General features: G+C 38.0%; 1 protein-coding gene and 1 non-coding gene across 2 annotated transcripts in view; one reads left to right on the top strand and one right to left on the bottom strand.

The window, feature by feature from the left end:
- Positions 1-25,918, top strand: part of Rgs7 (regulator of G protein signaling 7) — a 436,763-nt gene that overhangs the window by 209,916 nt on the left and 200,929 nt on the right. Inside the window, exon 3 of the mRNA XM_048357041.1 lies at positions 19,709-19,805. Within this exon, the coding sequence (XP_048212998.1) occupies positions 19,709-19,805 (97 nt within the window). The remainder of the gene's footprint in view (positions 1-19,708; positions 19,806-25,918) is intronic.
- LOC125360328 lies at positions 6,731-6,837 on the bottom strand. Its single transcript, XR_007212717.1, has one exon. It is a non-coding gene; the product is annotated as a U6 spliceosomal RNA (small nuclear RNA).

Here is a 25,918-nt window from a genome sequence, read left to right as displayed (position 1 = left end):
GAGAAATAAAGAAGAATGACTATTTTGATCAATGACTGCTAGAATGATAACTGCACACTCTCCCTGTATGTTTTTTTTTCTTCCCCCAAGGGCCCCAGCTTCCAAGCCACCTTAACTAAGGGTAGTTTGGGAGATTCCATATTTGGTGCTGCTATGACAGAGGGGCAGGAAGGATAGTTCAGCATCATTTAAGACTTCTGGTGTCAATGCCTAAAGCCATGACCATTAATCTGGGTTTGGGTTTTCTTTTCTAAGGAAAATCACACTTGCTCAGGTGTGCTAAGACTACAGTAGAGGGAAGAGCCAGTGTTCACTTAGTCAAAGCATGGCTGTATGATCTAAGATAGTTCTCTTATAGACAGATAAGAGTAGCTGCTTTTGAGGTTTGTATCAGATCCAGTAAACAGCATTGAAAGGATGATGGAATAGAGGAAGAGTGATGAGAACTAGGTCCATCCAGAACCAAGGTTGCCAGGCCAAGGGTATGGTTGAGGCTAAGGAAGGAGTATGGGCAAGTCACTACAGGGTTCATGGACACATATCCAAAGTGCTATGCTAAGTTGCAGAGGCCTTTGTGTTTGGACTTAAGCATAGTTTTCTTTATTTCTTCACTCATTGGTAATCACTTACCAAGAGCCCAATGTGTGTTACTCCAGGCATTTGATTGATGGAGAGCGAGGAGAATGTGAAATAGAAGGCACAAATATTAGCCAACCTTGTTTTATCACTTCCAAAATAGGGCCACTAGCTGAGGAGCAATCATTCAACACAGAGCCTGTAGGAAACATTTTTAAAATATATTTTATTGTTATTATACAAGTGATATACAGAGGGCTTACAGTTACATAAGTCAGGTAATGAGAAACATTTCTTTGTGAACCATGTTACTCCTTCCCTCACTCTTTCTCAGTATTTTCCTCCTGTCCTCATCAACAAGTTGTATAGTAAGTACCACTAGTGTCTAGTGTGTACCACTATTGAATTTTTTCACCCTTTGTCTCCCATTTTCTATGCCATTTTACCCTCCCAAAGACAAACAAACAAACAAGACAAAAGGAAAAGTAACAAAAACAGCAACAACAACAAAAATCTCTTGTTTCCATTTTTTGGAGTTACTATCGAAAAAATATTTTTATATGATCCTATACACATAGCTGTTGAGCCTTTGTGATCTGCTCCTATGAATATTCTCCTTTGGTCTTGCTGTGTGAGTGCTTGTATACATATAGCCATCCAGTGTAGATTTATATGCATGTTCCAGTTACATCAAATGAGGAAAACTATGCAACCTAGGTTTTTTAGGTCTGGCTTACTTCACTTAATATAATTTTTCCAAGTCTTTCCATTTCCTTACAAATGGTACAATATCATATTTCTTGGATGGAGGAGTAGAATTCCATTGCATGTATATATATATATATATATATATATATATGTTCATATATACATATATTTGCTCACTGAGGGGCATCTGGTCATCTGAGGGGCATCTATATCTCAGCTTTGGTTAACATGCTGAAAGAGCATGGTTGTGCTGGCAGCTTTATTATGGCTTTGTTTGTATTTTATTTGATAAATAGCCAGAATTGTAATGGCTGGGTCAAGGGAAAGCTCTGTTCTTAGTCTTTTGAGAACTTGAGATTCACCTGAGTATTGGAAGTTATAGGCATATGCCACCATACCAATCTGATGGGTGAACCTTTTTTCTTCTTTTTTAATCAGTGCTTGGGCTTAAACTCAGGGTCACTGCATTGTCTCTGAGCTTTACTGCTAAAGGCGAGTTGTTTGCCACTTTGAGCACAGCACCACTTTTGGTTTTCTGGTGGTTAATTGGAGATAAGAGTGTCACAGACTTTCCTGCTGAGTCTGGCTTAAAACCACAGTCTTCAAATGTCTGCCCCCTGAGTAGCTAAAATCAGAGGTTAGAGCCACCAGTGCCCAGAATGAGATCCATATGAATATGTTTATTTCATGGACTATACCAAATAGACTAATCTTTAGAAGCCACCTGCTGAATAGTGTTCCATTAACTCCACTAGTTGTGAAGGCACTTGAGGAGATTGTAACTAGTATTTTTATTTTAATATAGTAGAATTGAATGGAAAATATCATGCTTCACTGTCTACAGTGAGGGTATATCTTGTTGGATAGAAATATTATTTCAAGTAAGTCTCTGACATCAATCAAAGAGCATTACAAATATTCAATATTGTCACATAGTGAATTCACAACAAATACTATCTATTTTCATGAGATATTTGAAATCCCTAAAAATGTATTTCACCAACTGCTATATGGATGGAATTGTGTATGACTTGGATAGTTTCAAAAATCTTATAAATCCAAACAGCAAAAAGAAAACATAAATTGAAAAATTCAAAATCTTGGCTGAAATATGAAATACTGTAATATCACATGCAAAAAATAGACCACTTTTACTATGATAAAAATAAATACCTCAAATTTCCTAGGGGAAACTGTGTTGAGACAATTATACTATATTTGAAGAGAAAAATGATATTTTGCAGTAGAGTTTCTTTTTTAATGTGATCCATCATTGCTGTGTTGTGCAAATATCCCACTGGAGCATTCACTTCTTACCAACTGTGAAGCCTGGGCCCTTTTCTTCAATCCTCAGAGTCCTAGTTCTGTCATTTCTAAGAGGGAGCTAACAACAGTCCCATGATCTGTATTTTGTGGATGTTAAGAACAAATCTACACCATGCATAAAAATGGAAGGCAAATCTTACTTTATTAGTTATAGAAAGTCTTACTTCTCTCTTCTTTTTGTCTTCAATGAATTTCAAGTCTTGTAGGAGATGCGAAAAATGCCAGAAAGGCATTAAGCGGACTTATGTCTGCTGCTACCTGTATCTGCATCTACAGAAGACGAGAGGACAGAGAGCCCAATCCAAAACCTATTGAAAAACCAGGCTGGGCACCCTGGACTCCTGCTCTTAATCCTAGCTACTCAGGAGCCTGACATTCAGAGGATGAAGGCTCTATGTCAACCTAAGCAAAACAGTCCATGAAACTCTTCCAATTAATCAGCAAAAGAAATAAGACTGGGGCATGGGTCATGTGGCTGAGCACCAGCCAAGCAAGCAAGCTGAGTAAAACCACTGTCTGAGTTTAAACCCTAGTGCCAGGAAAGAAAAGCAAAGAAGAGAGAAATAGAGATAGAGAGAGAGGGAGGGAGGGAGGGAGGGAGGGAGGGAGGGAGGGAGGGAGGGAGGGAGGGAGGGAGGGAGGGAGGGAGGGAAAGAAGCAAGGAAGGAAGGAAGGAAGGAAAGAAGGAAGGAAGGAAGGAAGGAAGGACATATACATTTTTGATTTGTAGAGGAAGCTTATATTCCATTTCAAACTACCTTATGTATGTAACTGTAACTCTGTACATCACCTTGACAACAAAATTACAGTTAAAAATGTAGTTTGGCATAATAAATTTGATTGTATTGTGAGTGTGCTTTGTTTTTTTGGGGGGGGCCTTGGAGTTTGAACTGAAAGAATTATACTTGCCAGAAAGGTGCTCTATTGCTTCAGCAATGCCTCCAATTGTGTGTGCGCGTGCGCACACACACACACACACACACACACATGCACTGGTCCTGGGGCTTGAACTCAGGGCCTGAGCTCTGCCTCTGAGTTTCTTTTGTCATTTGTGGCATGGAAACACTTGAAGCATAGTTCCACTTCTGGCTTTTTTGAGGGATAGTTAATTGGAGATAAGAGTCTCATAGGCTTTCCTGAGTATCTAGGATTACAGGCATAAACTACGAGCACCTAGATACCTCTAATCTCAGTTGATGATAGTTTGTTTTTTTGTTTTTTTGTTTTTTTTTGGCCAGTCCTGGGCCTTGGACTCAGGGCCTGAGCACTGTCCCTGGCTTCTTCCCACTCAAGGCTAGCACTCTGCCACCTGAGCCACAGCGCCCCTTCTGGCCGTTTTCCATATATGTGGTGCTGGGGAATCGAACCGAGAGCTTCATGAAGGAGGCAAGCGCTCTTGCCACTAGGCCATATTCGCAGCCCAGTTGATGATACTTTTTAAATATCAGGATGATGACCATATAGGGACCCAATTTATTATGCTCCTTTTGTGTCAACTTAAAAGTTTCTCCCATGAAAATTTTTTAGTCACACGTATAAACGAATAATGAAAAATTTAGAGCAATATTAATGAAGGCCCATAAGACTTGGTTTCATAAAATTCCACTCTGAAAAAAAAAATTCAACTTTGATTTCACAGATTTTCTAGCTAGGATATATTACTTGTATTCTGCGGAAAGCAATGCCTATTTAGACAACATCATGTACAAAGTTTTAATAATAGATTTTAAGAAAGCACAGTAAAGTCATCTGTGGTGATCCAGGTGTATAATCTCAACAGAGCAAGACCGAAACTGAAGGCCAGCCTGGGTTATGTAGTGAGAGTCTGTCTCCAACATTGTCCCTTAAAAAGAGGCCCACTTGGGAAGAATCCGGTGGTTGTCCACTGTTCAGGCCCTTTGCTCTTTTATGCCCTCTGTTGAGGCAGCTGCTCTCTACTGGTCTGTGGATTTATCGATGTAAGCGTTCAACAGAGACAGAGCAAGGAGACAGACCCATATTACTTTCCATAGAATTGCCACTCATTAGGAGAAAAAGAATCTAATGTAGGCTTTTGCCCTTTTTTCATTTACTTTTGGTGAAAATAAATTTTGATCACAGGGCTCTGCACTTGGTAGGCAGGAATTCTCCCATTTGAGGCATATCACAGCCATTAAAAACCCCATAGCTTTTGTACTGTAACCATTGGAATCCCTGGAACTGGCGTTACTCCTTTATAAAATAAAGTGAAAACAGCCCACTCCAAAGAAAGGATACTCAAAATCCAGGATGATGACTCTGCTCAAGGGAAACTGATTCAAAACCTGTTCCCAAGACTGCCAAGAGGACTGATGAAGCCAGACCCAAGCCACCTTCTCTACTATGTTATTTGTTAATACAAACATAAGTTAGGGACAAGCCTTAATGTTTGGGGCTCATGAAGGTAGGCAAGTGCTTTTCTGAAAAGGCAACTTTAACTTAGAAGACATCATGTAACTGTACCTGTGGCTTTTTTTTGTCATCAGCTGTGGGGCATGAACTTAGTGTCTTGGTGCTGTTTGTGGGTTCTTTTGTCTAAGGCTAGTGCTCTCCCACTTTGAGAAGCAGTGCCACACTTCCAGGTTTTGAGTTGTTAATTGGAGATAGTCTCATGGTGACTTTTCTTCCTGGGCTGGCTTTCAACAGTAATCTTCATATCTCAGCCTCCTGAGTAGCTAGGATTCCAGGTGTGAGCCAAAGGCTCTGGGCTAGTGGCTCTTAAGAAAGTAATACAACATAGATGAATGGGAAGTGGTTGCAATTTAAATTTTCTTTTTAGAGTTTGTAAAAAATTAAGCCAACATCTTACCAAGAGTCCAAAGGAAACCACGTAAGAATAATATATTTCTGATCAGTTGTTCTCTATTATCAAGTCACTGTTCAATTTGACTTCAATATCTGTTAGTCATGGTAATATAAGAGAATGTGGTCTTCCCTTTTCTGTCTTCTCCCTCTCCCATCCTTTCCTTCTGTATCCCTTTGTCTTTTCTCCAAGCATACCTCCTTCTGTCTCTCTTGTTATATTTGTATATGTATGTGTGTAAATATGCTTACATATGTAAATAAGTTTCAATTGTGTAAATATTTCTTGCATAAATAAGTAAATAAATGTAAAAAGTGTGGAGAGAATGGAAGGTCACCGAAATGAGTAGGAATAAATGGTCTGCATCTGGAGCTTGCTGTAGGAACTCACTATCACTTGTGTTTGGCCAAGACTCAAAGACAAGCAGGAAAGTAGGAAAGCTTCACAGGCACAAGAGGATAGGAAAGCAAGGGAGCATCTGGGAGAGGGTTCCCTGCAGTTTGGCATTTCTTGTGACTGATTTGTGGAGCACATTCAGTTGGTCTTGAGTTGGAAATAAGAGCAGAATCAGTGGAGGTGGCAGTTACTACCTAGGTCTTGACCATTTATGGGCTCCTTTATATAGAAGTGGATGTGTCTTCCTGTGCTGACTACAGGCATCGTGGGAAGGAGTTTGAGGGTCATATGATATCTCCATTGAGAAGCTATATTTATTTTCTCAAAACATTCTGGGTATTTTGAAACTTCTAGTAAAAAGAGCAGAAAAAAGAAGACATTTATATGGACAACTACAATATATTCAGACTGTGTCATCAGAGGGAGATATAGAAAATCATAGTACCACTTAACCTTGATACATCTAGATTCACAGTGGCCAGCTCTTGGAAAGGTATTATTCCAGAGGTCATAGAGGGAGAGGGAAGGGAACAAACTCTGCCAGCACACACACACACACACACACACACACACACACACACACACCATAGAGGGAGTGACATTCTCACTTGGTACAATAGTGCAAAGACTCAGAATGATTCCATGTTCCTTTAATTTTGTAAATTCATCCAATAAATAGCAGACCTGAGATTTGTGCATGGTTTTATGGAAGGCGAGACAGTCATTCCATTCCTACTTCTTCAAGTATATGTTCATGAAGGCAGCAAATTGGTAAAGGTAGTGTTTAAAAACTGTAAGTTCTCTTATTTTGAGTATTTTTATTATCATTAGAGTACTTGTACCATGAAATTGCCTTTCAAAAAAGAAGTTTATGAATACAGGGCATCTTGATCAATGTTGCCCCCAAATATGGAATGCTTCATGAATTTGGATGTCATTCTTGCACAGGGGCCATGCTGATCTTCTTTGTGTCGTTCCAATTTTAGTATATGTGCTGCCAAAGCAAGTACAAAAACTATATATTTTATTGAAGATGATAAAAAACAATCAATTTTCATCAATGCAGTTCTGTTTGGCTCTTGAAGACATGGAAATTGTTCGTTCAGTGGAGGATATTTAAAATAATCTAGGGGTTTCTGTGAGATTTAATCCATATCATAGAGTAAAATACCAATGTCACTGCAAAAATCTTCTGATGTCTATTTTCTACCTAAAAAATATAAAGTAAGGCATATTCATTTTGTCAAATATTCATTTTATTGCTAATCACCAGAAACACACACCTGTGATCCTCACTCTCAGGAGGCTGACACCTGGAACATTTCAGTTCAGTCAACAAAGCAGTGAAATCTATGATACTTCATCTCCAGCTATCAGCAAAATGCCAGACTGAAAATGTAACTCAAGAGATAAAAGTGCCAACCATGATCAGTTAAGCAGAAGGCCCTTGAGTTCAGACCTTGGTTTTGGGCAAATAAGTAAAATATATTTTCTTCTTAATGAAATCACTAAGAATTCTGGGAAACAGGTAGCAAAATATTCTGATCTTTCTGATACTCATGGAGAAACAAAACCATGGGAGATGTAAAAAAGCCAGTAATTGGACCAAAAGTTGCATGTTTGTATGTAAGACTTGGAATTTTTTAGGATTTTCTGTAAATTAGTAAACCTCTAATTTGTATTTCTCTCTCAAGAGCAGAGCAGAATGAATGAATAATTACAACTATGTCTTGTGTGAGGACCATTCTTCCATAGAAGGATCTAAAAGAAGATTTTCCCAAAGTTCTGTTTCCATCATTCCACATGGAAAGTTTTGATCAGCCAAGTCATGTTGAATTTTCTCTTCTTTCAAGCTTGCTGTCCAGTGGGTTGGAAAGATCAATATGCTCCTCAAATGCTTTGAAAAATAAAATCTATTTTAACTTTGTAGTGCCTTGAATAAGCAGCACTAGTGAGGGTGCAATTAAAGTGGAAATCCTTTTCCTTTTGCCTTTCGAGGGTACTTGTCCATCTCTAGAGAATTCTAGGAATTGGAAATTAAAAAATCAATGTAGGAAATAACTAAAGCAGAAATGTCACCCAAAGTAAAAGGTCAACTGAGCATCTGCAGAAACCAATTTAAATTTTTGAAAAGCAAGGAACCTAGAAGGCAAATGATAAAATCATCACACACACACACACACACACACACACACACACACACACACACACACACGGGCGAAATAGAACAATGATCGCTGGGACTCTGTTTTGAGAACTGTGTCATTCACTGTTTTTTAAGCAGTGTGGAGTGCGCTTTATACAAACCTCAGTGTCCATAGATTATATATTAAAAATAGATACTGCGATAGACGTACAATGTGTGTACAATGCATATCCATACATATACATACATAGTGTAGGTAGTCAGATAGAATATATACACATAGGATGTGTGTGTGTATGTGTGTGTGTGTGTGTTTGTTTGTGTTAGCCTATTATTAACTAGCTACTTTAGTTTTGTAATGGTACTGGGGCTTGAACTTAGGGCCTGGGCACTGTCCCAGAGCTTCTTTTGCTCAAGGCTAATGTTCTACCACTTGAGCCACAGCACCACTTTCAGCTTTTTCTGTTTATGTGGTACTGAGGAATAAAATCCAGGGCTTCATGCATGCTAGATGAGCACTCTACCATTAAACCACATTCCCAGCCCTCCTCAGTAGTAGGTGGTGGTGGTGGTGATGGTGGTGTTCAGGGCACTAGCACTTGAGCCACAGTTTCACTTCTGGCATTTTTTGGTGGCAAATTTGAGATAAGAGTCTCCAAGACTTTCCTGCCTGGGCTGTCTTTGCATTTTGATCATCAAATTCAACCTCCTGAATAGAGGAAATATGTTATACTTCATGTTGGACCTGCTGATCATGAAGAGGAGGATGCAAGAGTCAGAGTCAGGATTTATAGCTAGTGGATATGGTAAATCAGATGTTGGAAAGTAATGCTGGAAAATTTAAAATAGTGAGGCTTCTTTAAGTTTGAGATAAATAATAAATAGAAACTATGCATGTATTCAGCTAACAGGTAATTTGTATTCAGCATGTGTTACCCAGGAGGCTGAGAAACATAAATGCACCAGAAATATTTGTACAAGTTGATGAATAACAAAGACTAGATGGCTATGTGGAGAAGGTGGGTTTTCAATCAAAGAATGGGTGCATTAGAGTAATTCTTACATTACAAAGTTATCATGCATTTAGTATACTCTTAGGAATTGGGAAGCACTTCTCCTTAAGTGAGAATGTCTTTAAATGACACACTTCACCAAGAGCTCACTGACATCTTTCCTTAGTACTTTCACCAGACTCTCTGAGAGTGCTAAATCCAGGTCATGTTATGCATTTTCTTTCTCAGATCCAAATCAATGGCTATTTTAGAGAGTTTCTTTCCTGAGTGTTCATTGGTGATGGTGTTATTAAGGAATGCATCAGCCTGTATTTACTAAAACCTTTAGGGTGGATCAGTTAAAAAATCAGTTGCTGGGGTGGTAATATGGCCTAGTGGCAAGAGTGCTTGCCTCATATACATGAAGCTCCTGGTTCGATTCCTCAGTACCACATATATGGAAAAATCCAGAAGTGGCGCTGTGGCTCATGTGGCAGAGTGCTAGCCTTGAGCAAAAAAAAAAAAAAAAAGAAGAAGAAGAAGAAGCCAGGGACAGTGCCAGCCCCAGGACTGGCAAAAAAAAAAAATTAATTGCAGAAGCTAAAATAGTAGAGGAAAGATGAAATAATCCACAAGGAAGTACTAGAAAGATTAAATATGTTCACTCTGAGGAGTAGAAAATGTTTCTATTTTTTCTTTCTCCCTATTTTTTCCTGTGATACTATAATAATTTCTTGCTAAAATTTCAAAAATGAAAAATATAAAATGAAAAGCTGAGCAGACGTGGATCATTGTTATAATCCTAACTATTTTGAAGGCTGACGATCTGTAGAATTGCTGCTTAAGGCAATTTGGGGAAGAATAGTTCACTATACTGCAAGTCTAAAATACCAGCAAAACACATGGATGGGGATATGTCTTAAGCAATAAAACGTCAGCTGAGCAAGAGGATGAGAGTTTGAACTCTGGTATCTTAGTGTACATACCACCCAAAAACCTTGTCCACAAAAGAGACCTGTGTATGTGTGTGCATGTGCATACACTTGTGCACTTGTACAAGTGTACAGGCACACATGCATACATGTGCAGGTACTATAGCCTGAATTCAGATCCTTGAACGCTGACTTTGTTTCTTTTCTCATGGCTGGCATTCTAACACTTGAAAAATGCCTTCCTTCCAGGTTTTTTTTTTTTTGCTTATTAATTGAATATAAAAATCTAGAGCATTTATATTTTCCTACTGACTCTGAATCAAGATCCTCAGAGCACATCTTCCTGAGTAGCTAAAATTACAAGCATGAGGCACTAGAATCCTGCAAAAGAAATCTTGTGTATGTCAAGAATTCAGCCCTATTCCTTTGAAGAGGATTCATTTGATAGAAATCCTGATTTTATATTTTAAGGTCATAAAGATATGAATTCTAAAATATATGAACATTCACTAGCTCTGGTCATAAATGATTTTCTAAAGCTAATTTCTGAGACAACCAGTAGCAATTGTACAAAACATTTACAGACAGCAGCTGAAGATATTTGACCTACAAATGTGTAATGACAACAGATGTCTGGATAAAAGGCTTAAAATGCCAATTATATACATAATATTATATATGTATATATGTGTATATATGTATATATATACATATATATATATATAGTGGCAAAACAAACAAACAGCTGAGCATGGAGGCACACATCATAAATACCAGCACTCTGGAGACTGAAGCTGGAGGATTGCAAATCTGAGACCACCTTGGGATAATTAATGAGTTTCAAGTCTGCTTGGGCAACATAGTAAAATCATGTCTCAAAACAAAGCACAACAAAGCAAACCTATAGAAACAATACAGAAATATATAAAGTAAAAACTGATTGTTTTCTAGTTGCTCATGCCCAGCCCTCAGACAGCAAACTGGTGCAAACTGTTAAAGCATTGCTAACAGAAAGAGAATGATGATGATGAGGAGGATGATGATGATGATGATGATGACGATAATGATGATGATGATGATGATGATGATGTGTGTGTGTGTATTTAAAAACTAAGACATAAGAAGAAAAGATGTCAGTAGGTATCACAATAGAAGTACTAAAATTATAAGGAGTTTACTGTTACTATTTTTGGTAGTAACTTTTTATAATTGCTTGCTAGGCAGGTGTTCTTCCTAGAACATTTCCCCAGTCCTTTTAAATTTACTTTGCTTCTCATAAGTGCTTATGCTTTGGTCCACTTCAGCTTCAAGCCATTATCCTCCTGTCATGGCCTCCTGAGTAGAGGATTACAGTTGGGAACCACCATCTTCAACTTTATATTTTCATCTTTGGGTTTTATAAGCAACTCTTCCATATTATAACACATTTTGGTTCCAGTCTTGGGGCCTGGGCACTGTTCCTGAGCTTGCTACCTTTTTTGCTCAAGGCTAGTGCTCTACCACTTAAGCCATGGTTCTACTTCCAACTTTTTTGGTAGTTAAATGGAGGTAAGAGCCTCACAGACTTTCTTTCCCTGGCTAGCTTTGAACCGCAATCCTTAGAACTTAGCCTTCTGAGTAGCTAGGATTACAGACATCAACTACCGATACCTGCTTATAACATACTTTAAGAAATGCCTACCAATTTAGATTGAGATTTTGCCACTTACAACCCAAGTAAACCTAATAAATACATTGAACACCGTTTTCAAATTTCATCTGTCTGAATAGTTGTTATATTGAGGTGGATAAGAAACACTTTATTTGAAACATGATACCTAGATATCAAAAAAGTATCTTTGTAAAATAAAAAATAGTACATAATTTCAATTTAGTACTTAGTAAAAACTTGTATTCAAGATGAGTTAGGAGATATTCTACATGTAACTAGATTTTCATAGTTCATGTTTTTAGTCATAATTATTTATGAAAATGGTAGCTTTTCTACATGAAAAATCAATTCTGCATTAGACATTGACTGCCATTCACTGTAACTAGGGGAAAAATCATCTTAATTCTTAATTGTATTATCACAGCAAAAACAAGTTCATGTTGAAAATTTTAATCTCATAATCCTCATTTAACTTTCATTAGACATTAACTCTTTCTCTGCTCTCCTTCCTCAGTTCAGAAGAACAAAACCTTTTCTTTCTTAAAAGGCTTTCTAAAGATAAAAGAATTGTGGACAGATTTAAATTATGTTATCCCAAGAGATCCACAAAACTCCAGGTTGATGATTTCTCCATTACCCACAGCTAGTACTTAAATTGATAGGGCATACAAGAAATGGGGGTGGGGAGAAGCTTAATCCATGTGCTCATTTCTTCTCCTCTGTCTCCAAATGTTTGTGCTTAATTCTATGTGGTAATAAGAAGTGGTAACACTTTCTGTAAAATTTGATTGATCCTTTTTTTCTTACAGAACCATAGCACACAAAATATTTCAGTTTTGCTACAGCAATTCACTCACAGTCAGGATGTCTCCTGGCTTAATAATATCATTAATAATGATATTGTGGTAAAGTTCTGCCAAATGTGGCTCCGGTGAAATTAAACTCTCATTGTTTAGAACAGTAGAGAACCAGGAAGATTTTAAGGCAGTGGTTTTGTTTTCATTCTTTCCGAGTCCTGTCTGGGGGTTCCACTGGAATAATTAGTAAGTCTTCAAAGGAGTGCCTGAAAAATGTGCCAGCTCTTCCTTTGAGCAAGTATGTGGGTGGAGTCTGTTTCACCTGAGCCATAGTTGAAATACATCATCAGCAGAGAAGTGACACCTAAACTAATTATAAATTTATAAATTCATGGGGGGGGGAAGTTCAATAGAGCCATTCATCTTAAGAGTTTATATGTGACAAGGAACTTGAGTGTCACATCTCTCCAGTAGGAAGACGTGTCATAAGCAACCATTGGTTTAGTGTGATGCACAGAAGGGAGACAGTGTGCTAATAATTAAACTGAGAAACCTGTTAGTAGGACCAACTAAGAGGGATTAACATACAGAAACTTGAGTTCTTTTGTTCCAACTCAGAAGCTTCTGCCTCTCTGCCTCTCCCTAGCTTGTCGCCCCTCCCCCACCAACTATTTGATAAAAAGGAAAAAAAAACATTTCAAACATATCCAAAGCAATTATTTAATTAATTACTCCTACTTGTCTACTTTGTATTGGTCAAAACACTCAAACATATTTGCCTTCAACAAAATCCAGCCTACCTGTTCATTTTTGGGTCCAAATGTTTCCATTAGTGGGCCAGACTCTTTATATTAGCAATACAAGGATGAAGAAGTGAAGATCTCTCTTCTCAATATATTCACAGCTAAAGGAAAACTAAGTTTTCTCTAAATGTTAGTAGGAGCTCAAATGTGAACAGTTACATATTATAGATATAAAAAAATTGTGAACACACTGAGTCTCAGATAATCTCAAAGCTACTTTACAGAAGATAATTGTTTTGCTTTTATCACTCACAGCGAATTCAGTTTGTATAGAAAGAAAAGATCAGTTTTGCCAAGCATACTTGATTCCATTCAATATCTTTTGTTCTTCTAAAATACTTAGAGAGGCAAATTCATTTAGTAAATATGAGGGCAAAGACATTTTCATTTTGTTAGAAATGGATGCCATTTTATTTCTTCTAAATACAATTCTTTTATCTTTTACAAAGTTCTTGCTTATGTGCACACGTATTTTCTCCTACTTGTTCTACCCAAATTCACTGTCTTTCCGGGGCCCAGTCTTCCATGAGAAAACTAATACAGAACAGGTCTATAGGCATCTTTGTGTAGTCGTGACTTGAAAAACTATTGCTTTTGATAATTGGACACTTGATTACTGTTTTCTTGTGAGCTGTGACTTTCCTTCTACATGGAAAGGAAGAATATTGTGAAGATGGATTGAGAATGGCTGTGCAGTCCACATTTCATTAGCATTGTTACCAATCCTCATCTGTTCTCTCCATTTTACAGATGAACAAATAGAGTCTTAGAGGATAAACTAACACTTTCATTTATATAGATTCATATAAATAGAACAGCCAAGATTCACACTCAGATCTGTCAAAAATTCATGTTCTCTATCACTCTGCTGTCTATCACACTGAAGTGAAAAGGTACTAATAGTTGGAATCAAATGCATTCAGAGGACTCTCTCCTTTTTATAAAAAAATATTCCCTTCCTTTTGTCACAGACAGGGAACTGAGTCTAACTTAGTGAGGAAGTTTACCCACTTCTGAATACTGATGATATTTCCAGACCTCAATAGTTTTGTAACTAGAATAAATATTACAGATGCCCTACTTCTGAGAAAATGAGATTTGGGGAAAGCTGGTTACCCAGGGCACATCAACAATTTGATCTACAGTTCAGGACTCTGTTAGTCCAGGCTCATTATCTTCACCATCAGAAACCAGTTCATGGGAAGAAAAACAGCCCACCTTGTTACCACTCAATGGCATCCTTATGAATATACAGACATATATAAAACTGTCCTCTGTACCTGGGTTTCTGCAACGATAAACTCAACCAACTATGGGCTGAGAATATTCTTTAAAATTTTCCACCTAAACTAGTTGTAGTGGCATAGGTCTATAATCCTAGCCACTCTGTAGGCTGAAGCAGGAGGATCTCAAGTTGAGGTTACCTTGTTTCACATAGCATGACTCAGGCTAGTCTGTGCTCCACTGAAAGACCTTGTCTCCCAAGAAAATTAAAACAAGAGAGACTGAAGGAATATAACAGAGGGTGAACTAGTTCAATGCACACTGGGATTATCATAATGAAATTCCCTTGTACTGTTCATATATGCTAATATTTTTAAAAAGGAACAAAAAGCTCCATCTGTACCAAAGACACACAAACTTTCCTTTGTCTTTATTCCCTAATCAATACAGTACTAGAACTACACATAGTGTTACTGTTGTGTTAATATTAGAAATGATCTAAATTGAAAGGCTACAGGATGAGCTGTGTCATTTCTATGCGAATTCTGTGTCATTTTCAGGTAAAGGATTTAGCATGCATAGCTCTTGGTATCTTCAGAAAATTCTGGAGCCAGCCTGTATACAGACATCAAGGAGCAATTGTATAATACCTGGTGTATCTTGAAGTTCTATCCTTTAAATTGTTCCAGAAACTTATAATATTGTAAAATTATATTAAAATAACTTTCACACTCTTGCTGTCCACATTTCTGTAGGAGTTGGCCTGCTTCTAGTCTCCTTCCCCACCCAACTGCTCTCACACATTGATGCTAGGATTGATAGAGAAATTCACAGCCTCTGAGTGAATGGTTACAGGAAATTTAGGGGATATGATGGTGTGTTTGCATGTGTGGCTTTTGTGACTTTGTTTTTAAAAGCCAGATCATTTGCTTTTGGTTAGTGATTTTTCTCTTTGGCTTTGTTTTGAGATTTTGTTGCCATTGTTTTATTTGCTTTTTTCCTCATTGCAGGTCATAGCAAGGTTCATGGATGAATCACATTTGAATTACAAGAGAAATAGCTAAATACTTTTCCATGATCACATTTTCAGAACACAACTTCTTTTCTTTTTTCTCTTCCTTCCTTCCTTCCTTCCTTCCTTCCTTCCTTCCTTCCTTCCTTCCTTCCTTCCTTTTTTCCTTTCTTTCTTTCTCTTTCTTTCTTTTTTTCCTTTCTTTCTTTCTCTTTCTTTCTTTCTTTCTTTCTTTCTTTCTTTCTTTCTTCCTTCCTTCCTTCCTTTCTTCCCCTTCCTTCCTTCCTTCCTTCCTTCCTTCCTTCCTTCCTTCCTTCCTTCCTTCCTTCCTTCCTTCCTTCCTTCCTTCCTTCCTTCCTTCCTTCCTTCCTTCCTTCCTTCCTTCCTTCCTTCCTTCCTTCCTTCCTTCCTTCCTTCCTTCCTTCAGTTCCAGGGCTTGACCTCGGATTTACCACTGTCCCTGACCTGTTTTTTGCTCAAGGCTAGTGCTTTACCACTTGAGCCACAGGTCCACTTCTAACTCTGTGTGTGTATGGAGATAAGAATCTCAATGACTTTCCTGTCTGCATTGACCCTAAACCATAATCCTCAGTTTTCAGCCTCCTGAGTAACCAGGAGGGCAGGAGTCAGCCACCAGCATTTGGCTATTCTGTTTTTGCATTAAAGTTTTTTTTTTCTTTTGTAGGAACTATGGGTTCAGGAAAAAAAATGGAAGTTTGTAAAACATAAGGCAAAATCCCTCTTAGTCCCTTGCCTCTTTGTCTTGTTTCTGGGGGCAGATGACCTACGAGGGAACTTCACTGAGAAGCACCTTTACTCCTCACTGAGTCAATTCAACCTCTAGCCAGAGAGAATTATGTCCCATCTCTGGATTTGGAAGTGAGCCCAGGGCACTCAAAGAGAGTTCCTCCATATCTGTCTAACCCAGCCTGGCTTAAACCATTAAGCAGATAATGCACAGGCTTAGCGTCTGATAGTGGACAAGGGAAAGCAGCTTATTCTTCATTTCTGAACCCAGTGTTAGGTGAATCAAGGACAAATGACAAAAAATAAAAAAGAGTCACAGTACAGTAGATTATCTGCTTTCTTGTTTCGATACTTCCATATCTTCATTACACAAGAAATGACATGTTAGCATTGGGACATTCTGTAAGCCTGATACCAAACAACCTCCTTCTCTATTTGACTTCTAACCAGAGAACTACCACTAAATAGAATCCTGCACACAGGGGTCAACTGTGAATGAAACTGTTAATGAAGTGGTTCTGCATAAAGGAGCTTTAATTTTTAAAGCAAATCCTGAGCTTACTGTACTTGTCTCTAGGGAAGAGCAGGCCTTTCCCTGAGAATGAGAACATGAGCTTGAAGTCAAGGACAAAAGGGATTGGTCCTATTGACCAGTTGCTCATTCCAAATCTTTCCTGGATATTTGATATGTCAGCACAGATTCTTTGGAAGAGGTTTCAGGTCAGAAAGAGGTAGAAGGACACCACTAATGGTTTTCTCTCCACACACAAAGAAACATAAGATTCGAGAATAAATATTCTCATGTATCAGGGATGTACGTATGTGGCATTGCTAAGTTAATAATTATTTTCCTATCTAGATCCTATACCAGGTTCTTGATATATTGCTTAATTTAAGCTTAAAATTTTTACCCTATTTAACCCATCTCTAGGCCCTCAGAGAATATTGTATGCCGCTCATTACATTCAAGCCAGGTGCCTGTATCTCAGGCCTGGAATTCTACCTACTCAGGGGGCTGAGATCTGAGAATCGCAGTTTGAAGCCAGACAAGGCAGAAAACTACTCAGAAAAAGCTGGAAGTAGCACTCTGGCTCAAGTGGTAGAGTGATAAACCTGAGCCCAAAGAGGCTCAGGGGCTATGCCCAGACCCCCAGTTCAAGCCCCTGGACCAGGGGGAAAAATTATGTTCATCATATTGTGAACAAGAAAATGAGCACGAGAAGTTACCAAACTTGTTCAAACCATAATATCTGGAAGAGCTGAGAATCAAATACAGACCCTCTCCATTAAAATACATCCTTCTATATCCCATTCTTTTTTTGTCTTAAAAAACTCATTTTAATTCTTTAGCCCACTTATTATTGGGGTGGTTGTTTCTTTGAGGATTTGTTATGGGGGGGGATAAATTTTTGAGCTCTAAGTATATTTTACATATGAGGCCTTTATCTGTTGTATGGCTAGTAAACATCTTCTCCCAACCTGAGGGCTTTCTGTGTATCTTGAGAGCTGTGTACTTTGCCACTCAGAAGCTCTGCAATTTAATGCAAATCTCATTTATCCAGCCTTTCTTCAGACTGTTGTGTTTCTGGATCTTTATTAAGGAAGTTTAGACTTGTGCCAAGGAGCCTTAGTGTATTCCCTATCCCTTCCTCTAATATTTTCATGGTTTCTGCTATTACCTACAGGTCTTTGATACATTTGGAGTTGATTTTGGTGCAGGATGATACTTAAGGATATAAGTTCAGTTTTATATACTTGTATAGCCAATTCTGCTAGCACCATTTGTTGAAGAGGCTGTCTTTCTCCCATCTGATGATTTTGGCTCTCTTATCAAAGATTAGGTGGCCATAGGTCTGTGGGATAATTTCTGGGTCTTCACTTCTACTCTACTGGTCCCCAGGTTTGTTCATGTGCCAATATCAAGCTGTTTTTATAACTTTGGCTTTACAATATAGTTTGAAGTTGAGTCTTGCTATTTTTTCAGCACTGTTTTTCCTGCTAAGAATTGTTTTTGCTATTCAGGGTCTTCCATTATTCTATATTAAATTTTAGATTGCTTCCTCTATTTCATTAAAGAATATTGCTGCAATATTGATGAGTATTGCATTGAATTTGTATATAGCTTTTGGCAGTATTGCCATTTTCATGATGGTAATCCTTCCAATTTGAGAGCATGGGAGGTTTTTCCACTTCCTTAAATCTGCTTTAATATTCCTTTTTCAGGTTTTTAAATTTTTTCATCATAGAGATTATTCACTTTTTGGTTAAGTTAATTCCTAGGTCTTTGTTGTTGTTTTTCTCTTCTTTTCTTTTTTGAGGCTATTACGGAAGGAGTCACTTTTCTGAACTCAGCCTTACTCTTCTCATTGGCATACAGAAAATCTACTTATTTTTGTGGGTTAATTTTATACCCTGCTACTTTGCTAGAGTTTTTTGCCAAATAATTTGGGAGAGGATCATGTCATCTGCAAGGAGGGAGAGTTTTACTTCTTTCCCTATTTGGACCCCTTTTTGATTGTCTTTTGCCTTCTTGTTCTGTCAAGGAATTCCAATACTATATTGAAGAAGAGTGGAGAGAGTCGACATTCTTGTCTTATTCCTGATTTTGGAGGGAATGTTTTTCACTTTTCATCATTAAGTATAATGCTGGCTGTGGGTTTGTCATATACAGCCTTTTTTATATAGAGGAATGACCCATGCTTCTCCAGATCTTAGTTTTGCCAGGGTTTTCATCATAAATAGGTGTTGGATCTTATCAATGCTTTTTCTGCATCTATTGCCATGATCATGTGGTTCTTGGCCTCGTTCCTATTGATGTGTTGAATTACAGTAAATTACTTGTGTATATTGAACCAGCTTTGCATTCCTGGAAGGAATCCCATTTGATCATGGTATATGAGTTTCTTTAGTTTTGTTTTTGATTATTTATTGAAGTTAGTTGGCCAGAAATTTATTGAGAAATTTTTCATGATGCTCATTTAAAAAATGTGTCTACAGTTCACTTTCTTTGCTAAGTCCCTTTGTGGTTTTTGGTATTAACATTATGCTGGCCTCATAGAATAATAAACAATCACCCCATTAATAAGTGGGCTAATGAATTCAAGAGACTTCTCTGGAAAATAAATAAGAATAGCCCAGAAAAAGGCAATAGCGACCCAGTACTCATGGCTGTTCCCCCGGAGGCTCAGGTCCCAAGCATAAAGGCTTGAAGTCTGTCTAGGCAGAACAGTCTCTAAGATGCTATCTCCAAAATAACTAACAACAATAGCATAGCTCAAAGGGAAGAATGCCTGCTGTCAACTGAACAAGCTCCAGGCACCTGATTTCAAATCCAAGAACTGCCAAAAGAAAGCACAGATGTTTTATTATAGCTTAAGTCATTCCAAACAGTCATTTTTGTTCCTTTCTATTTTCCTTTCTCCTGATAATCAGACTTTAAAGTATTAATAGACATAAATCAAGACAGGTGAAAATCTGTGACTGTTCTTAGTTTGGAAAGATGAGTATTGAAATTGTGAAAACACATTTGCAAAAGTTAACTCTAAAATTTTTTATTAATTTTATTTTTGTTGTTTAGATGGAAGATGTCATCGCACGAATGCAAGATGAAAAAAATGGAATTCCCATCCGCACTGTCAAAAGTTTTCTGTCCAAGATCCCGAGCGTCTTCTCTGGTAAGGAGGAGTTCTGCTTCACTCTGCTTTCTCTGCAGCTTCTATGTAACTATTCAGAAAAATCTATTCTAGACATTTACTCTTGAAACTCCATAACCCCATATTGTGTTCCTTATCCCATGCACAGAAGAAATGAGAGTAAAACAAAATACAAAATACAAAATCGTAACCCTACTCTATTAGTTTATAAAGAAAGAAATTAAAAATACTAAAAAAAATGAAAATACCTAAGGATATATAAAACAATATCATATGGATTATGTATGGAAGCTAGGACAGGGGAAAAAATCAATGAGAAGTCAGGAAATGTTTCTGGAAACTTGGTGAGGCCCCAAATGGGCCCCATGTAGCTGTGTTTGTAGTGCTGAGCAGGCTGCTGGGGCAGGAAGAGAGGTGAGGTAAACGGAAGTTGACCAGATTGTGAAATATCTGAAAACTAACAACCTAATGGTGGTGGGAGCATGGTGACACTGACATTTTGTATCACACTGCAACTTTTGTTTTTGCATCACAATGTTGTGATGACTGTACCTGAATTAAGTAACATTCATTGAGAGCTTGATTGCTATGATAGGGAGGAGGCTTTTGTGGGAACACTTTGGGTTTCATGATTTCTACATGCAGATGCTCAAGGAGTCAAGAGGAAAACATGAGTGGTTTTGATGGACACCTGAATGAGTGAGATGCAAAGAAGTAACGGCTCAACGTGTTTGTTTATAATTCAGTGACAGAAGGAATGAAGAAATCATTACTAGAAACAGAGAAACTACAGGTTTGATTAGAAATGAGTAGACAAAACCATGAGAAAATGGTGGTAAAAGCAGTTAAACATCTGAGCTCTTTCTCCAGGAGGCAATGAAGGGAGCTGCTGTGGGGATTGGAGAGTGTCTGGCATATCCGAGCATGGTTTTGCAAAGAGTTGAGGTCAGAAGGGGCAAAGCCTCCTTGTAATTAGTGAAGGAAGTACAAAGCAAAGCTGCACATGAATGAGCGGCCTTCGTGGGACTCCTGTACAATGCTCTTGTCATATTTCTTCATGATCAGGACCACAGGAATAGGAGGTAAATAGGCTGTGATAGCTGTGTTAATCTCAGACAGAAGAAATGTTAAGTAGATGACAGATACAATGGGATATTTTCCTTTAGTACATTTAAACATCCTCTAAATTTTTACCTTAACTCACTTTCATGAACCACCTTCCCATCTACTTGTAGGCCTTTCAGACTGTTAAATTTTATCCATTCTTTAGTCAACTGTATCCATATCCTCTTTTCCTCCTCCTTCAGCTTCCTCCTTCTTTCTTTTCTTTCTCTTCCTACTGTCTTACTACAGGCATGTACAATCACACCAGGTTTGCCTTTCCTTTTTCCTTTTTTGTTTGTTTCCTTTTTTCTCCCTCCGTCCCTCCCTCCGTCCCTCCCTCCCTCCCTCCCTTCCTCTTTCCCTCTCTCTTTCTCTCTTTCTCTCCTTCTCTCCTTCTCTCTCTCTTTCTTTCTTTCTTTCTTTCTTTCTTTCTTTCTTTCTTTCTTTCTTTCTTTCTTTCTTTCTTTCTTTCTTTCTTTCTTTCTTTCTTTCTTTCTCATCCAGGCAGATAAATACAATGTGCTTTTTCATAGTATTGGAAACTGTTCCATTTACTTGGACACAATCTATCTAAGGCTACCCCAAATACCGATTTTTTTTAATTCATTAATTAAATTTTGTTGACAAGGTGTTGTGCAAAAGAGGTACAGTTACATAATAGGGCAGTGAGTACATTTCTTGTGATATCTTACACCCTCATTTTTCTTTCCCTCCCCCAGATCAGGTAGGCATACATACAATACCCAGTGTACCAAAAACATATACAGTAGCCACGTGGCATATGCCAAAGGAAATTCACCAAGAACTTTAAATATAACGTCAACAATAGAGTTTGCTTATCCTTGTCTTCTATGATCATACATACATAGTTTTTGAGCTATTCTGATCCACGGAGAGGTCTATTTTAGACTTTTTATGTTTAGTAGTTGTTTGGTTTTAGTTACATAATGTAAGTTTGCTGACTCAAACCTGTGGGAAATACCATTTGACAAGAAGTGGTTTTTTTTCGCAGACCTGGTGTCTACTGTCCGCCCCCCACCTTAACAGTCATGTATCAAGGAAATCATGCCCCTTTGTTTTCTGTATTCTAGGCTTGTCTTGCTCAACATTATTTGTTCAAGTTCTGACCATTTCCCTGCGAATACCAATATTTTATCATTTCTAATCGCTATGTAGTATTCCATTGTGTATAGGTACCACATTTTTTTTGATCCATTCATCTGTAGAGGGACATCTGTATTGTTTCCATTTTTGGCTATTGTGAATTGTGCAGCAATAAACATGGATGTGCAGATGTCTTTTTGATATCCTGTTGTTCAGGATAGATGCCTAGGAGTGGTATGGCTGGGTCATAGGGTATGTCTATGCTGAGCTTTTTGAGGAACCTCCATACCATTCTCCAAAGTGGTTGTACTAATTTGCATTTCCACCAACAGTGGAGAAGGGTTCCTCTTTCCCTGCATCTCCTCCAGATTTGTTGTTGCCTGAGTTCAGAGTATAGGCCATTCTAACTGGAGTGAGGAGATATCTCAGGGTTGTTTTTATTTGCATTTCCTTTACTGCCAGGGATGTTGAACATTTCCTCATATGTTTCTTTGCCATTTTTATCTCTTCTCCTGTGAAGTCTCTCTTTAGCTCCTTTGCCCATTTAATAATTGGTTTACTGGGCTTGGAGGGGCTTAGTTTTTTGAGTTCTCTGTAGATGATGGATATTAGGCCCTTGTTGCTGTGCTGGTGAAGATCCTTTCCCATATGGTTTGCTGTCTTTCTAGTTTGGTGGCTATGTCTTTAGCTGTGCAGAAACTTTTTATTTTGTAGTAGTCCCATTTGTGGAGTCTCTCCCCTATCTATTGTGCCCCTGGGACTATATTCAGGAAGTTCCTTCCTGTGCCTATAAGTTCTAGCATCTTTCCTACTCTGTCTTTCAGTAGTTTCAAAGATTCAGGTCCTTGATCCATTTTGAGTTGATCTTGGTGCATGGTGATAGGCTAGGGTCTACTTTGAGTTTTCTACATATGGCTGCCCAGTTTACCCAGCACCAGTAGTTGAAGAGGCTATGTTTATTCCATTGTATGTCTTTAGCTCCTTGGTCGAATATCAGCTGACTGTAAGAATGCGGCTTTATTTCTGTGTCTTCTATTCTATTCCATTGGTCTTCAGGTCTGTTTTTATACCAATTGCCAGGCTGTTTTTGTTATGATGGCTCCATAATAGAGCTTGAAATCAGGTATTGTGATACCTCCTGTACTGCTTTTTTTTGCCTAGAATTGCTTTGGCTATTCTAGGTCTTTTGCTGTTCCATAGGAATTTATGGGCTGCCTTCTCTATTTCATTGCATTGAATTTGTATAACATTTTGGGCAATATGACCATTTTCACTATATTGATTCTGCCTACCCATGAGCATGGGCGGTCTTTCCATCTCCTGGTGTCCTCTTTGATTTCCCTTTTTAGATTTTTATAGTTCTCATTAAATAGGTCATTTATATCTTTAGTTAGGTTAATCCCTAGGTAATTTATTCTTTTTTTTTAGCTATTGAAAATGGTATTATTTCCATAATTTCCTTTTCTGCTTGTACATTGCTGGTGTACAGAAAAGCTGCTGGCTTTTTTAGGTTGATTTTGTATCCTGCTACTTTGCCAAACTGGTTTATTAGGTGTAGGAGTTTGGGGACTGAGTTTTTTGGGTCCTTCAGATATAAGATCATGTCATCTGCAAATAGGGATACCTTGATTTCTTCTCTGCCAATGTGGATCCCTTTGATGCCCTCCTCTTGCCTTATTGCTATGGCTAGGGATTCCAGCACTACGTTGAAAATAAGTGGGGAGGGTGGGCATCTTTGTCTTGTTCCTGAGTTTAGGGGGAATGGTTTTAGTTTCTCCCCATTTAATGTGATATTAGCAGTTGGTCTGTTGTATATGGCTTTTATTGTTTTAAAGAATGTTCCCTCTATTCCTGTTCTCTCCAGGGCTTTTAACGTGTATGGATGTTGTATTTTGTCAAAGGTTTTTGGGCATTGGCTGAGATGATGATATGGTTCTTGGTCTTAGCTCTGTTAATGTGGTGAATTACGATTATCGATTTATGGATGTTGAAACATCCTTGTGTCTGTGGGATGAGCCTACTTGATGATGATGTATAATTTTCTTGATCAGTTTCTGGATCCTGTTAGCTAATATTTTGTTGAGGAGCTTTGCATCTGTGTTCATTAGTGCTATTGGTCTGTAGTTCTCTTTTTTGGGGGGTCTTTGCCTGGTTGGGGTTGAGTATAATATTAGCTTCATAGAATGAGTTTGGGATTTCTCCCTCTGTTTCTATTTCGCAGAATAGTTTGAGGAGTACTGTTATTAGCTCCTCACTGAAGGTTTTATAGAATTCATTGGTAAATCCATCCAGGCCTGGGCTTTTCTTTGTTGGGAGGCTCCTGATTACCTCCTGCATCTCGCTGTAAGTTATTGTTTTATTTAGATGATTTATTTCTTCTTGGTTCAGTTTGGGCAGTTTATCCTTTCTAAGAATTGATCCATTTCTGTAAAATTATCATTCTTTAGTGAGTAGAGGTTCTGAAAATAGCTCCTTATGATTGTTTGAATATTGTGTGTATTTGTTGTAATTTTTCCGGTGGAGTTCTTGATCTTATGGATATGAGTCTCTTCTCTTCTTTTTTTTGTAAGTCTTGCAATGGGTCTGTCAATTTTATTTATTTTCTCAAAGAACCAGCTTTTAGTTTTATTTATTTGTTGAATGGTCTTTCTATTTTCAATCAGATTTATCTCTTCTTTAATCTTTGTGATCTCTCTCCTCCTAGTCGTTTTAGATTCGATTTTTTCTTGTTTCTCCAAATGTTTTAATATAATCGTGAGGTTATTCACCTGATCTGATTCCATTCTTTTAATGTGTGCACTGAGGGCAATGATCTTTCCCCTCAGCACTGCCTTAGTTGTATCCCATACGTTTCTTTGTGGTGTATTTTCATTGTCGTTGTGGCTTATGAAATCATTAATTTCATCCTTAATTGCTCTGTGACCCAAGTGTTAGATAACAGTGAGGGGTTTAGCTTCCAAGTATTTGTGTAGCCTCTGTGGTATCCTTTGTTATTGAGGGTTATGTTGATTCCACTGTGATCAGATATAATACATTGGATGACGTCAATAGTCTTGTATTTGCTGAGGTTCTTTGTGTGGACTATGACATGATCTATTTTGCAGTATGTTCCATGGGCTGCTGAAGAATGTGTATTGGGTCTCTGTAGGGTGAAAAACTCTGTACAGATCTGTCAGAACCATTTGGGATATGGTATTACTTAGGTCTTCGTCTCCCTTGCTAATCCTCTGTGTGTTGGATCTGTCTCTTGGAGAGAGTGGAGTATTAAAGTCTCCCACTATGATTGTCTTTGGGTCTATCTTGTTCTGTAGTTCTGTGAGAATTTGACATAATTAGGGCCTCTTTTTTTCGGTGAGTATAAATTTATCATGGTGATATCTTGATTCTGGATTTTTCCTTGTATTAAAATGTAGTTCCCTTATTTATCTTTTTGAGCTGATTTTAATGAGAAGTCCAGCTTGTCTGAATTCAGGATGGCTACCCCTGCCATTTTGGTAGATGTGTTTGCTTGGAAGGTCTTGCTCCATCCTTTCATTTGGGAGCCCATTTTTGTCCCTTGCTATAAGATGGATCTCCTGAAGACAACAGATAGCAACTTTTTGTTAACAGATCCACTCTGTCACTCTGCTCCTCTTTATCGGAGAGTTTATACCATTTATGTTCAATGAGATCATGGATAAGTGTGTTTTTTCCCCTTCCATTTTCCTGTTAGGCTGTCTTTCCTCTCCCTTCTTTCTTGTCTTTATTGAGCTGTTCTTCCTGTTGGGCTCTGGCTATTGTAGTTTCTTTCTGTTTCTGTCTGGGGGGGTCCTGTACGTTTTCTGTTGGGTGGGGTTCCCCTCTTAGAATTCGCTATAAGGCTGTTTTTTATTCACATTATCCTTTAGTTCTTCTTTGCTATGGGAAGGTCTGGTTTTTCCCTTGAA

Source organism: Perognathus longimembris, chromosome 11, assembly GCF_023159225.1.
Source record: "Perognathus longimembris pacificus isolate PPM17 chromosome 11, ASM2315922v1, whole genome shotgun sequence".
Taxonomy (NCBI): Eukaryota; Metazoa; Chordata; class Mammalia; order Rodentia; family Heteromyidae; genus Perognathus; species Perognathus longimembris.
The sequence above is the reverse complement of the archived record's forward strand: the minus strand, read 5'-3'. Positions and strand labels throughout refer to the sequence as shown.